Consider the following 15,194-nt stretch of genomic DNA (forward strand, 5'->3'; position numbering starts at 1 on the left):
TTTGGGGAACGTTTACGAAGTCACCAGCTTCGGGAGTAAATTTAGAGAAGTTCGTCCAACCTCCTCCTTTACGAATAGATTTCTCTATCTTCAAATATTTCGCCTACACCGTTCGATTCATATCCGATATTCAACTTTTCTCGTACCATTTCCGAGTCCATCGAAATCATACCTACTAAACTCATTTACTCCGCTACTAATCTCGTTATGCGTTCTCAATCGACCCCGCTTTCACTCTCGCGATTATCCTTGGCGGTCCCTTAGACTTAGACGACAGAAGCTACGAGCGTAAGTACACGTGTATGTGCATATACTATGCAAGCCTATATCGCTTTATCGTCGAAGCCACTCGGTGTAACAATCGCGAGTCCTCGTATACGAATCCATCCGAGGGATATATCCCGACATGGCACCATACTCCGCGCATAAGTTTACGCGCGCAGATGCCACGCTTCTATACACATGTGTAATTACTTAGGCACAGAAACGGCTAGGTATAGCTAAGGTTACATGTCGTATGTACAATATATGGAAGACAAAATAGAGCTGTTTGCAAAAGGGGGAAACCAGAACCGATTCAAACGTCATATAATCTCTCGAGGTTTTTCTACAAATTTTCATTTCTCATCCGCGACAATCCGCGAATAGGTACACAGCCTATGGTCATATATTAATAAGTATGCATGCTTTTCAGGAGTAAATGCATACGTACTCGCAATCTGTGATATAAATGTATGTTATGTACGTGATATAACTGTACGCCACTCTTTTGTGCCTTGCAAATTGCAAATACGGGAGCCGCTGGCAACAAAAACGTTATTTCCATTCCGCGGAATCGTGCAAGGTGAATCAATACAAATCTCGCGAATTCTTCCCTCGGTTCGAATCAACGTATTCTCTAGGATCGATGGAACGGGGCTTCACGAAATTGGGAAAAATATAGATTGTACTCGCAAGAATTATCTTTCGTATCATCGTTTCGTAGATAAATATTGATCTTAGTGATAAAAGTTAGATCTCACTCGATCGTTTTTGTCGCTTGGCTGAAATTATCGACGACAATTCAGAGAAAATCGCGTTCGATCGAATCACGATCGACATAACACGTTTCCAGTACGTTGTTCTCCTTCACGGCATGCGATTTTCTATCGCGCGAGAATAAACTTTCTCTACTCGATTCGATGGAGACATCTGAACTTCGCGAACCGTGCTAGTCGCGGGTCGCGGATCATGGATCGGGTTCGTTTTAGTTTTGGTAGCACGAGTTTCGGACATTGTCGACTACAAACTCGTCGTTCGTTTCGGATCGAGTTTGTCCCGAGGAGTAGACGCCATGCTCTCGCCAATGAATATTACCTATCCTAGTTTTGACCTATTTACGTGATCGTGAGCGTTGAAAGTTACGATCAGCGATGTTTTCATTACACCTAGTTCATCCATTCGTGATTCGCGGTTTTATTAATTTCGATAATTAAGTCGGGATGCGATCGATATCGGTTAATTACCGTCGGGTAAGAGAAAGGGCCGTGGATATCGAGACCCGTGATTTCATTTAATCTCGAGTTCCCAGTGCAGCGTGGCGCGGCGCGTGGCTGAGGCGTATCGCACATTTTTTAGACGTTGTCGGCCGGAAACGCGAATGGAAAAGCACGTTTTCCCAAGTCCACCCTCCGCCACGGCTGTTTTCTTGTTTCGATCGGGGTCCCAACTCCTTGCCTTTCGGCCAGGTTCCTGCACTTTATCCTTAGAACGGAGGTTACGAGCTCGCACGAAGATTATCGAGCTTGCGCGAACCGAGTCGGGTCGGGGTTGTCGGGACGGCGCGGCGCGGGTGGACTTGGACGCGCGGTACCGTGAGAGGGACAGGGACGGGAACGAGAACGATGCGGGGCGGGAACAGGTGAAGAGCGAGAGGGAGGAAGCGAGTTTGGGGAGCGCAGGTCGAAGCGCGAGGATGATATCCGTGCGCGAAAGTTCGTCGGCACTCGACTGTCTCGGCACTGTTGGCCGTCGCCACCAGCACAGCGTCCGATACCGCCTCAGTGCAATCGCGGAACTCGTCGCGCGCGCATCGCTTTTCGCGACGACCGAATTTGAACTCGAACCATCGTACCTTGTCCGGTGCGCGATGTCTTCGATCGCGAAAACTGTTGCGGTTTGCGCGTATTCATTCCGTTAAAACAAATCGCGCCGCGTCTACTAGACTCCGAAGGGTCGCCTGCGCTGGAAATTACGGGCAAGTTAGGTAGTAGCCGGTGAATCGCGAGTTCGTTTACGTCGCGGTCGATTAATCTGTTGGATACGCGATGCGCATTTTATCTCGGCGTCGTTGCACTCGCCAGTATCGCTGCCGCGGGAAGGAGAACGAGTGAACGAGTGTGACCGATGGAAACAGTGCGCGAACACCCGACGAGTACTCGCGGTCGATGCGACGATCCGGAGACGTCGATCGGGATTCGAAGCGAGTGAGAGGAACGAAACGAGCGTCTAACGACCGATGACGAGAGCGACGGTACATACGTAGCGACGACACGTGCCGGTCGCGCGGAACTCGAATTTCCTTCTCGGTCGAGCGGCCGAGGAAGCGATGAGGTGAAAAGTGCGCGACACCAAGCGCGTTATAAGGAATAAATATAACCGCGCGTTCGTTGCTGCCGCCAAAGAATTCGAACGCCAACGAGCCGGAATTTATCGATTTATCGGCGAACCGAGTAAGTCTATGTATTACGTTTAGCCGGGAAACAAACATTTTCCGCGAGCATTCGCCGTCGATGTAATTCTCTCGCGGCACGTAGAGAGCGACCGTTTAGCGAACGATAAATTTGCCCGCGGCCCCTACCTTATATTACGAATTCCATTCCCGATAACGTATCGATTCGGTTTTAGAGACGTTTAACAAAACCGACGGGCTGAACGGGAAGGAAGATTCACGATAACGCGTCGGCCGGCCAGCATTTCATCCCGATCCGCGCGAGCGCTCCGCCGATACGATGCGAGCGAGCATCGAGCAACGCACGATCTCGTTATTTATTCGAATCGAACCGGGAGTAAAAAGAACTAAACTGCAACATCTAAATATCTATTCTTTTCTCGATTTATTCAGTACTGTCGTAAGACCGACGCATCGAGATGTACTGCCAAATTACGTATGCCCGGTAACTTCAGGTGCGGGGTTTCTTTTTTGAAAGGCCACTTGGTTTTCATTTTTCTTTTTCCCTCTGAAACGTTGACGAACGTCGACCATCCATCAACGCGAGCTGAATCCTCGTCGATCGAATCGAACGAGGCGGAACGCGAGACACGATAGGACAGGACAGCGGCGATAGAAAAGAGAAGAAAGAATATCGCGAATTACGCTTGCTCGATTTTATTTCTGTTTTTGTCGACGTCGATTGGAGTCGAACCGACGCGCGACTGTGGTGTCGTACGTACGGTGCCGTACGGTGTACGTACAATACACGGGCGGTCGGAGATTCGTTGTCCGTTCCTCTCTGTGGAAATAAAAAATAGTAACTTTCGATCGGTGATGCACGAACCGGCGATCATCGTGTCACTTGTTCGCCATTCGTCGAATATCGCGTACCAGAGGCTAAACTGTTAACCGAGTTTTCCTAGCTACGCACGATACGCGATATCCGTACACATTCTCGCGCGGGAATAGTTTCGGGTAAATAGAGGTAGTTCGTAACGCGAAGTACTCCCGAGCGAAACCATAACGCAATTTCTTAATGATACTGTTAGGTGCGCGGTACGCTTCGCTCCCTCTTCTCGCTACCACGTGGCTCGTTACGTAACTACGATGCGCGATTGAAATTAATTCCTGCTCTACTCTGCTCTCGACTCGAATCAAAGTTTCCGAGGTTTCCTCACGGTCCCTCCGAAAATGTTTAGACACACGTACGCGCGGTACGTTCGCGAACTGACGCTAGCTACCAACACAGCCGCGTCTACCGCGATGTTCAGAGTTTGACGGTTAGACGTTCCAAGTGCCTATCGATAAACTTAGGCAAACGGAGCATGGAATTGCGCGAGAAAAGAAGTCAACCTCTTGAAACCGGACCTCTTCGCGGAAATGACTTCACGGTTGAAAGCCAAGAGAACGGAAGCGCTGTCGATGAACGAAAGTACGAATAACTGGTTGTACCGAACTTCCGGAAATCCTGGCAATGAAAAACCTGCCGTAAGATTAGCCGAGACGATTGTACGAATATTTTCCAGATCCTATTTTTCGCGACGTCGCGTTCCGAAAACTTTTAACCGATCTTTATCCAGACGAAGTCGAATCGCTGTAACTTTGGTTAAAGAAACTTAACGCATTTATCTTGTACGTTTCTCGTTAATCCCAAAGCTACGATTTACGATTTCATTGGTTATTAAGCGGTTGAAGCTTACTTGCTGCCCGCGCGTAAACAGTCTCGAAGGTTTCTCGAAATATTTACCTCGGAGCTTTCGCCGAGAGTTTCTTCGACCGCGACCGTGCGAAATGCTTCGTTAGAGAACGAATCGACCGCGATCGCGTTCCAGACGAAAAGTAAAAGATTTCCTCCGTTTTACTCGGACGTCGTCTAAACTAGGTAAAAGATAAACCGGTTAAATCCGTAAATCCGAAATCGAAACGTTTTCTCTCGACCGGTCGGACTCGAAGAATTAGGACGATCAATGGAAATTGGTCGTTGAACGAACGTGCGTTTCCGTGACGTCGATCCCGAGTCGCGCGTACCGTACTACACGCTCGGCGTGCGAGTGTTCCAGTCGGATCTCGAGATTAGAGAGGGACAGAGAGAGAGAGAAAAGAGAGGAGAGGAGAGGAGAGAAGAGAAGTAACCTTGCGTGTCCAACGTGAAGTGGAGAGAACACATCGAAACGACAACTCCCTTTTCCCGTTCGTGATACCAATACGGTAACGTTCCTATCGTACCATCCTGTCCCGTGTCTTTTCCTTCCCGAGAAAAGAGGAGAAAGGGTCGACGAGTAAAAAGTACTTACAAAGTGTCGTAGACGGTGTACGTGTTCGGCGAGAGTCCAGGGTAAAACGCCGATCACAGGAATCGAATTCCGAGCTGACGTCGCGTCCTGTCGATTCTCTCTCCCCCTCTCTCTCTCTCTCTCTCTCTCTCGTCATACTCGATACTCTATACATACTCCACGTACACGCTATTCGTTCGGTGAACGCGTACCACGATTTCGAGTATCGCTTGATAAGTCATAAAAGAGAACATTCCGGAAATCGTAGACCGCTTTACGATCTATTTACGTAGATGCTAAGTCTATATCGCGTTTGGTCAGGATAGGCCGCGCGTCGCTCTCAAAGCATCCGCAAACTCGATATTGCCCATCGCAAAGCCTCTCTTTATACTCCCGACCACTTTAGACTTTAGACCGTTCGGACGATCGTTCCTGTACATGGTCGCGACAACGTGTCCCTACTCGTCTGACGAAAGGAAACTTTCGATCACGTTTCTTTTTATCGTCGACAGAGGAAAACTGCCACGGAGAGATTGGCGCGAAGTACGAGATACGAATATAGTGCGCACGAACGTCGCGTCGCGGTCGTTAGGATGATTCGATGGTGAACCCGTCGAGAGACGATCGCCAGTATGCTGTGGATACTGATCGTGGTGACGTGCATCCAGCTATCGACCTCTGCCGCCAACGCACCGTCGAAGAAGACCGTATCCAGTCAGGAAGACGCCAACAACGTCGAGCCGGACCACCCGAGTAAGTACTTTCTCCACGTTGTTTTAATCCATAATAAACGCGTAATGCGAATAATATGATCGTCTATTAAAATAATTGGCTACGTACGCGATATATATCCGCACTGTATAATACACGTACTACGTATGTACGCGAATAATCGGTTTGCCGAACGAAATACCGGAATATGCAATGCAGAAACTTTTCCCTACGCGTCACGTACGCATGCGAGGGGAAAAACAATTTGTTAAAATGGGTGCACGAACGTGCTACGGCGGACGGACGTTAGATTTCAGAACCATGGCGCGTGCTATGCGTCGGGAAACGGAGAAACGACTACTAACGCAAATTGCCGCGCGAAACTTTTTTTCTCCTAATTTATTTATGCATTTCCCTGCAAGCCGCGGCCAGGGAGATATCGGAAACAACGTCTAACGGAATACGCGGACGCGGATTCGGTGTAGCTCGTTGCGAAACTTTCCACTATAGCGTACGTGAATACGTAATGGCAATTGGTCACCAAGGTGCGACTCATGCTCTTTTTACAAACTCGTACGGACGGCAACTGGAGTTTGGTCCGACGCGGTATTACATATCGAATATACGCCGTCCTCTCTAATTAACGTTTACGCATCGCACGTATGTAGACGCGAAAACCGAAAGCAGATAAGATCTCCCAACTTTCCCGTACCCTCCTTGTTTTTGCGCTGAACAAGTTTAGAGTACGTGTACGAGGCTGATATTTATGGAGCATAAAATATTTCAACTTATCTTAAGAGGAAATAGGAAGGTCCGAACGCTGCTGTATACAGACGAAAACTCGACGAAGCGACGAGAGACCGAAAGTTTAGACGAGTTTAGGTCGCATCGGTCGAGGGACAGGAAACGTTAAGAGAAAAGTGCGGATTTAGAGTTAGCAATGCGCGGAGGTTTAGCGAATTAATCGAGGTCTATAGACCGTGGTACTCTTTGGAAGTCCCAGTCGAAACCAAACTAATTAGATATGTATGGTTGGAGCATCGTCGCGGGACATATAATTAATGCGGAGAGCACACTGGCTAAATGAGAAATTAATTACGATATGGAAATCAGAAGGATTTCTCGGTTCGGTTTACCCGTACCCTCGTTACCTAGGGATTATCTATCTCTCTTTCCCCCCACGTCTCTTTCCTTTCTGTTTCTCTTTCATCCTCGCGTAGCGAATGTACGCTTCTTTGACGCCGATGCACGCGCGGAACGTGAGCTGAAACGAGCAAACTGCAGGTGCGCTACCGTATGCACGTGTGTCGCACCAGAACCGTACCTTCTCGACTTGCCGTCCGCGCAGTAATACAGCCCCGTTAACCTCGTACTACGGATTCTCTCAAACGAGTGTTCCCCGCGGAAATTTTTAATGAAACGTACGCACGTACACGCGTGTGACAATTCCCTGACTGTGACAGCATCGATATTATTCGGTAGTACAGAAGGCAGAGAGATTTCGAGCTAAACGCGTTTCAGCCATCGAAACGGTTAAATATTAGCAGTCGAGAGTTAAGGATCGAGCTAACCCTGTTGTTGAACCAAGTCCAACGAAACTGTGCACGGTTTACCATACATGTTTCACGAGCTTCTACATGTTTCATGAACTTCTTGCTCTGCTGCTACCTAATATCTAATACCTAATACCTAATTAAGTCGATGACCCTTCAACGCTGAAAGCTACTGATACTCGTGGGTTCTTGGGTAATTCGCGAAATTCGGATTTCCCTCAGCTCGTTCTGGGCGCAACTGGTCCGCGTCTCGCTTACAATCTTATCGTGGATAGGGAGAATGAGGAAGAGAGTTTACGGGGAATCGAATAGGGAAATCGATAAAAACGCGAGGAGGGAAAGAAACTGGCGTAATTTAAATAATGCTCTAATCGAAGAAGGGAGCAATAAAATTCTTCCGATAATTAGCTATAACGTTCTCTCGAAGGTTCACCGAGAATAAAGTTTTCCGTTATCCGTAATCTCGTTGATCAGCGAAGAATCTAATTGTAAGAAGCGTATCGGAAATTTTTTAAACGAACTTTAACGGAGCGATTAAATGGATCGTAGCCGGGTTAGCAACGAGATCGGGGCGAATCAGTTCGTCGCGTATCGACGAACACGTAGCGTCTCTGTTCAGACACACGTTACCGGCAACGAATAATGATTTCCCTTTAATTGCGACTAACTTTCCGAAACGCTGTCACTCCATGAGACTTGAGAACGCTGCGCCGCGGTATTCTTCGCTCTCTAAAAGTTTTCATCGTCTTGCCTCGAGTTTCAGGTTAAGAAATTCGCGAGTTTACCAAGATATTTTCTTCAGGCGTCTTCGCGAGCTACTGATCCGTGAGCAACTCTTTAACGATGTTTGGGTGCATGGATTTCTATATTAGAGTAGAGATATTGCGTGGTTGTACCCAGATTTCCACGGAACCTATCGGGGCCACGGGGCACGGGATGAGAGCACGGTTCCTCTACGATTTTCTTCATTTCAGACGTACATAACAAAAGATGGTCTTACGCTCGTGAGCACGATGGTATGTACCTATGTAGAAGCCAAAAACGCGAAACGCGATAGAAATGCGCGAGGAGCAACGTTCTTTCGACTTTGGCGTAGTTGGAAAGGTGGTATATTACACGGAGCGTAGGGATACGTTCCACATGTAGGAAGGTATTAACGAAAAATGTTCGGCGAGGAAAAAGGAGAAACGAAATATATATCGCGGAAAAATTACTGGCCCGAAGGGACAGCCAAATGGAGAGGGAGTTAGATAAAAATTTCCCACGGTTTGTCACGGCCCTTCCTAATTAAAGGTTCCGAGATTAATGTCGGTAATTTTCCGGTGCCTCGGGCAATCGATACGTTTTCGCTTGGACGTTTTCGTTTAAGAGCAAATCCTTTTCTTCTACTCTACGATGTCCCTCCGTCACAAAGGAATCGTCTCGCTATCCTCCAACAGATACTCGATCCCGTTAGATCGGTGTCTTAATTCCATTTTAAACCGCGTTCAGATCGGAACGTACGCAGATCCGAACAGTTCGCTCAACGATCCAGAATTCGAATCTCCTACTAATTTTGTACGCGTATTTAGACGCGTAGATACTAGATAGCAGTGCGCCCCGCGTATAAGCAGCTTTCGCAGCACAGCGAGATACGACGTAACGCGGATCGACGAAGCGGCTGCACTCCTCTCCTCTCGTCGTTTCGCGAACCAGATGTAGCTGGTTACTCGAAACAACGATCGAGCCTGCTCTAACGAGTGTTTAAACTAAGCTCGTTAACGCGGACCGACGAGGAGCGTCCTCGATATACGTACGGAACCGTGTTCGCGAACAGTCTCGAAAACGTTCGTTCATCTTTCTCTTTGCGATACCCGATTCGCGTTCCATGCATTTTTTTTAACGTGAAACCCTTAACCAGCGAGCTAATTCAACTTAATTATTATTATCGGCTAATGCCGACGAGAAGGCAACGAGCAGACGAGGCGAGCTTCCGTGCTCGGCAACAGCCGGTATTTCGACGAAATCACCCGGAGACGCAAGCTTCGAAATTTACAAGAAATCACCTAATTACGTACAACTCGCAAAGGTTTTACCAAGAGACGTTCGCGTTCCCTAGCGATAGACGTGATAATCTTTGATGAAATTTATACGTGTCGCATCGCGTAGAATCAACGAGGCTGGAGCTTTTGGATCTCGCATCTGCTCGAACGATCTCTTTTTCATCGAATCAGGGCGAGGCGAAAAAAAAAAAATCAGAATAAAAATGACCCCGTTTCCCTGGGCAAATTGGTCGCGGCGCAACGTATCCGGGCAAATTCGATACGCGAGATAAATTTCTGATTCTTGAAACCACATTCGTCTCGTTCGGCGACGAGCACATTTATGTCTCCTCTTTTTTTCGTAAATTTTAACGCCAACCGTGTAATCGAATCTCGAATCGAGGTACGCGTCCACAGTTCCGCGATTGCACGGAAATGAAACTGCAAAAGGAAGCAAACCTATGCACGCGTGTCGCATTTCCCGTTATCGATTTTATTACCTCGTTCCCTCGAAGGGACTACACGCGTCGCACGGTTTAATAACGTTTCATTAGCGCTACAAAAGAGTCGAGCACTATTGAAATTTCGAATTTAAATTTAATATATCAAACGCAGTTTTTTTTTAGCTGGTAGCCCTTTTTCAATTTCACCCGAGCGAGTTATTTTCCGAATTTCTATGAGCGTCAACTATGTTAAAACAACAAAACAGGCAGAACAGGTAAATCGCAGTATCGACGCATGTGTACGCAATTGACTCGTTCGCGGACGATGAATGGCGTCGACTCGCGCGATTGTCCCGGTTCGCATGTTCGTCGAAAAACGTTGATTGCCGCTGCTCGATAATGATTAGAATTAGAAGCGACCTATTGCGTCCAGCTGGGCGATAACTGCTGGTCGTTGTACGCGCTCGTAGTTGCTGGATACGTAGGTACACGGGAACCGCGCATCTGCGGTTAATGTCACGAAATCCGGTGGTCGATGAGTAACCGTTATCAAATAACGAACGCGTAGCCGTCGCGCGCAAATATTACGCGAACATTCGCGCAAATAAATTTGTGATACGCACGTCTAGTGCACGCCAGGTACGTGCGACCGCTGTTTGCTCGGCACGGAAACGCATATTTGTGCGCGTTGCTAAAAAAATATTTCGCAACGGAAACGAGTTTTACCACTTTCCAGTCGTTCGTAATTTAATCTCGAAACACACATACGAGTCTACCGATGGACGTTGGTGTAGCAATGAAAATGCCCGGCCGCTCGCCACTTACCTGCATCTCGCCCCGTACGCGTGTGCGCGTAGATGCAGAGGTAAACTTAGACCGACCGCAATTTTCACCAAGAGCGAACAGAGCGAAAACGACGATCGGCAGACGGTCAAAGGAAACAAATTAGTTGGTAATTAATCGGATTCGAATCCCAAGCGAGACGAGTATTCGTTGAAGCTGGTTCGAGCTCTCCGCTGTACCTTTATTACCAACCTTTACTTCAGTCGCGTGTCTCGAAATATTCAAGAGAGAATCGCATTACCTCTACGATCTTTTACGCGCTGATGCATGTGCTGTTCCGTTCGTTAACCGTGGCTGCCAAAACATTCGAGCTTCGAGCACCAGCACCGGACTTGCGATCGATAGAGAAATTCATGTTCTTATCTGATATTTTCTAACGAATGGCCGCAGCTAACTTCTCTCGTTAGACAGCCAGACGCATTATCTCCGGATACCGAGAACGTTGCATCGCTTTTCCGCGAATGCGTCGGAAGATAACGAGACATCTCTGCAACCGTTGCATTTCTACCGGATAGGCGACGACTGAGAAAATGAAATTCGCCAAGTTATTGAAAACTTGCGCTATCTTTATCTGATCGAACAAACAAGACTCTTGCGCATGACAAAATCGCACAACTAACAACATGCAGAATCTGTTGGACATGAGATCATAGGAACCGAAATGAGCCTACTGTTCTTTTTTACACTCGACTTTTTATATCGAATGTATGATTAATTCATCAAAATATTTTTCATCTGCTCAATCTGAATCATCCATGATCTTATCATTAACTCCTGCAATTTATTTTTCCCCTTGTTTTCAGCTCAGTTTTAGTCTTTAGTTCTACCACGTGCATGTCAGTTGTATTTCTTTATAATAAAGTTCTGTTTTTTACGCAATGTCGATCTCTAATTGCATTTGATTAAGTGTTATCCTACATCCTTCAACGATATCTTCTGCGACCGGGAGTATTGACTATCTCGCGAGGAAGAAACGTTTACTTAATGCAACCCCAAGACTCGAGAATTTAAAACGAAACGATCCAACGAGGATCACACGGAGTATTGGTAGAAAGAAGGGGAACAAGGGGGCGGCTGGCAAAGCGGTCCGTAGCCGCGATTATAGAATCTCGCGGTTCGTGTTTTTCTGTTGCTTTCTTTCCCCTCTCCGCGAAGAGGAAGCGCGTTTAACAGCCGTAACGTTCCTTTTCGCCGACAGCGACGGGGCGCAGAGGAGGCGTTTCCTCGAAGGAAAACTCGACGTAAATCACGATGCTGCTTACAAAGTGACGGCCTCGCGTTCGCGAAATCGAGCGAGAGAAAAATGTTTGCGGGTTGACCGATGGATATCCCTCCGGGGCGATTCAAGTTTTAATTAATCGTGGAAGCTCGAGCCGCGCAAGCCATTTTTGCAAATTCACCTTTGCTCTTTCCTTTGTTCGATGAGTTTTCTCCGACAGCTTTGCGGAATCAGCTTGACCTTAATAGAATCCCGCTGCCCGACACCCACCCCTCGTCCAACGCTTCGCGGTACCCATCTGCGTGTACCAATCTAATTGCATCGAAGGCGAAACGCAATCACGACACATTAATTATGTTGTTCGCAAACTGCGCACGGACGACAGATCTTCTCAGGCGTCCTCCGTGATCAATCTCCAGCTTTTGAAGGACGAAAAATTTTGATAGTGGGACGCGAGATATTGTAACTGTGGGGGCGAAACGGATCGGAGATAGTAAATCGCGATAAAGAGATTTCCGAACGGATTCAACATCCAGCTATGTTGGACGATCCGACCGCGGCAGTTACCACGAGGCAAGGGTCCTGCTTCGGCACGATCGCTTCTCTCTTTGGCAAAACAAAAACTCGCCACGACGGTCGGGATACTCTGAGCACTAAATGGCTCTTGAACACTTGAGAGACTCGACCGAAGAGAACGAAAAAAACAAGTACAGGCGGAAAGATCGATAAAAAGAAAAGATGGTGCACGGTAATCTTTTGATTTTAAACGGAATATGTAATATACTCGCTTCGGTATGTATATATGTAAATACTCGCCGTTTCCGCGATTTCTCCTCGGGAAGGACAACCAGCAGTAGCTGCTCCACGGAAAAGCCGTCATCAGTCCCCCGTCCCTTCGTCAATTACATCGATCTCCTTTCGTTTACTCTTTATAACCAATCTCGCAAATGTACGCTTTTCTCTCTTTACCTCGAGTGTAGGCGAGATTGCTAAAAGGAAAAACTGGAACGAGCCGACACGATGGAGAGGCCGCGGTTGGGTAAAAAAAAAAAAGAAGAAAGAGAGAAAAAAGAAAAAGTAACGAACCTAGGGGAAACGGACGAGCCTGGCAACAAAGCAAAGACAAACTCGTCGATTTTCTCGCTAATGAAGAGTCGAGGACTAGATCCAATATCGTGACCAGCGATTTCCATTTAAACGTAACAGTTTCCAGGGCTACCGAGGCTTGTTCGACGTTTCGCGAGGAGATACCGAGATGAGTTACCGTGCGTGGTCCCGATAACTGGGCCGTCTCGCGATCGAAGGTCGGAGAGGATCACGTTTCGATTCTCGCGGCACTGTAAATGGCCCGCGGCCTTCTCGATCCTGTAAATTGGACGGTTGGTAAACACCGGACGCACGGGGCGCAGGACGGTCCGAGCGACGAACGGCTTTGGCGAACGGCCAAACATCTCGTTTGTCGATGGATTTGACGCGAAACATCTCTCATCCGGCGTGTCGTCGCGCGCTAGCATGTGTTTCCTTTTGTTCTTCCTTTTTTTTAATCTCTTCGCATCCGCGAACAAATCAGGATTAAGCGGAATGCGGATAGATTTATCGTTACGGTCCGGTCGCGCAATTACTCGGAACGTCCTTTTTGTCAAACGAGTGTGTTGTTCGTAAATCAGCCGCAATTAAAACGAAAGCGAAATTCTCGCGAAAACGAAAAGCGCGAGACGTGGGAACCGGGGAAGAGCGCGTTTCCTCGTCCATAAACAACGGTATAAAACGAAATCGCTTGTCCCGGACGCGTACGCGTTTTCGGCTCTCGCGTCGTAAACTCGAAGGTAAACAGAGCGGAATGCGGATCCGTGTTTCGCGTGCACGCGACGCGGCGCGCCGGTTTGCGCGGATACGTACCTCTGGCCAGATTTCAACCCCTGTAAAATCAACGGTACACGCGTCTGTATGCAATGTGGCGCGCATGTTCGAATCGAAGTCGCGTAATGCGGTTAAAAGGTGAGCAGCGCGCGGTAACAGCGGCGCGGTGCGAGTACGATTGTTTGCGAATTACTCGCTCGTCAGTTCGTACATTCTCTCATTCTACCGTTCTCCCTTGCTGGTTCTCTACGCGAAAACGTTCCACGGCACTCGCTGCACACGCGATGATCACGGTTCGCGTGATCTCGTCGCTGTACCATCGCCATAGGCGTCAAATCGATCCTTTTCAAATCCCGAACCTAAATCTCACCGAATTCGAATCGTAAAAACGGACCTCGACTCTGAGCTTTGCCCGACCTTCCATCGAGAGCGAATCTAGCAAAAAGAACCAAACGTCTTTCGAAAATTTCACTCCGTTCCTACGTATTTTCTTTTTCCATGAAACAATGATCCGCAATGCGCGCGAGGTAGCTTTTCGCTTGCCATTCTCCAGTTTCCGACGACTCCGTGCTCGGTGGATACACATTCCGTCTCGGCGATCGGATATAAAGAACCGGGAAGATATTCCGCTTGGCCTATTCTTTTCGTCCGACCTCGGTTTCGGTGTGGCAGCCGTGGAAGGCATCCGTTAAATACAGATATTTTCTCAGCCCTGGCAACGACTCGTCGTTCTTACTCGACCTACGGTCGGCGACCTTTTAAACCGAAATAAATTTGTAACGTAATTAGTCCATGTAATTGCGTTAACGCGGATCGACCCAGAGATGTGCGAAATCGCAGGCAACAAAAATATCTCGAATGAGCGTAATAAATTGAATAGCGTAAAAAATAGAAGAAACGAACGGAATGGGAAGGAAAAGGAACACCGGTCCGGTAGCAAACGCGAAAGGGTGGTTGGCTCAAAATTCTGGTCCGAGTTTAGCGTAGCGGTAATTATACTCATCAACAGAAGTGTCACAAGCAGACACGGTTTATTATATGACCGCTCGCGACGGTTCCGCGCGACATCATTGTTTTCCGAAGAATTTAATTTAAATTCCGTGCCGAGAAAGGACCCTTTCCACCCACGCTTTCACACTTTACTCCCTTCTCTATACAATACAAGATTGCTCCGACTAATAGTTTTCAATCAACGTTAATTAGTTCTCGTTTTTACGTGGCCTCGGACAACGACCAGCAAGCCGGACGAAACTCTTCGATTAATTAGCTCCGAGCATCGTCGCATACTCGGCAACGGTGGACTTTACTTAAGGATGTGTATTGGCTATATAGTCAATCCCAAAAGTTTATGTACCTTAGAAAAACGCATTTCCGATAATTAAAAATAGTGCACTTTTCTTCTAATTTCGATATTTAATGAGTTACATATGATTATATGGCATTTTATTGATGTTGACGAAATCCGACCATTCCACCGTCGAAACCACGAACTTTTGGAAAAAAATGTCGTTTTTCCTCAATAACTCCTAAACCGTACAACTTACGAGAAAATTGCATAGGACCTTTCTTGTAGAGGACG

The 15,194-nt window shown here is 47.5% G+C and overlaps 1 protein-coding gene across 6 annotated transcripts in view; it reads left to right on the forward strand.

Annotated features, from left to right (window-relative positions):
• The first annotated feature begins 1,981 nt into the window (after nucleotides 1-1,981).
• LOC108627074 (nephrin) overlaps nucleotides 1,982-15,194 on the forward strand; it is a 59,013-nt gene continuing 45,800 nt past the window's right edge. For 2 of the 6 annotated variants that reach the window (XM_018028126.2, XM_018028127.2), the window contains exons 1-2: nucleotides 1,982-2,711; nucleotides 5,478-5,718. In XM_018028126.2, the coding sequence (XP_017883615.1) occupies nucleotides 5,598-5,718 (121 nt within the window). In that variant the 5' untranslated portion in view covers nucleotides 1,982-2,711; nucleotides 5,478-5,597. Of the gene's footprint in view, nucleotides 2,712-5,474; nucleotides 5,719-15,194 lie in introns of those variants that run through there. The other 4 variants (XM_018028124.2, XM_018028125.2, XM_018028120.2 and 1 more) reach the window with 3 other exon arrangements.

This window comes from Ceratina calcarata, unplaced genomic scaffold, assembly GCF_001652005.2.
Source record: "Ceratina calcarata isolate Rehan_Ccalc_2016 unplaced genomic scaffold, ASM165200v1 scaffold436.2, whole genome shotgun sequence".
Lineage (NCBI taxonomy): Eukaryota > Metazoa > Arthropoda > Insecta > Hymenoptera > Apidae > Ceratina > Ceratina calcarata.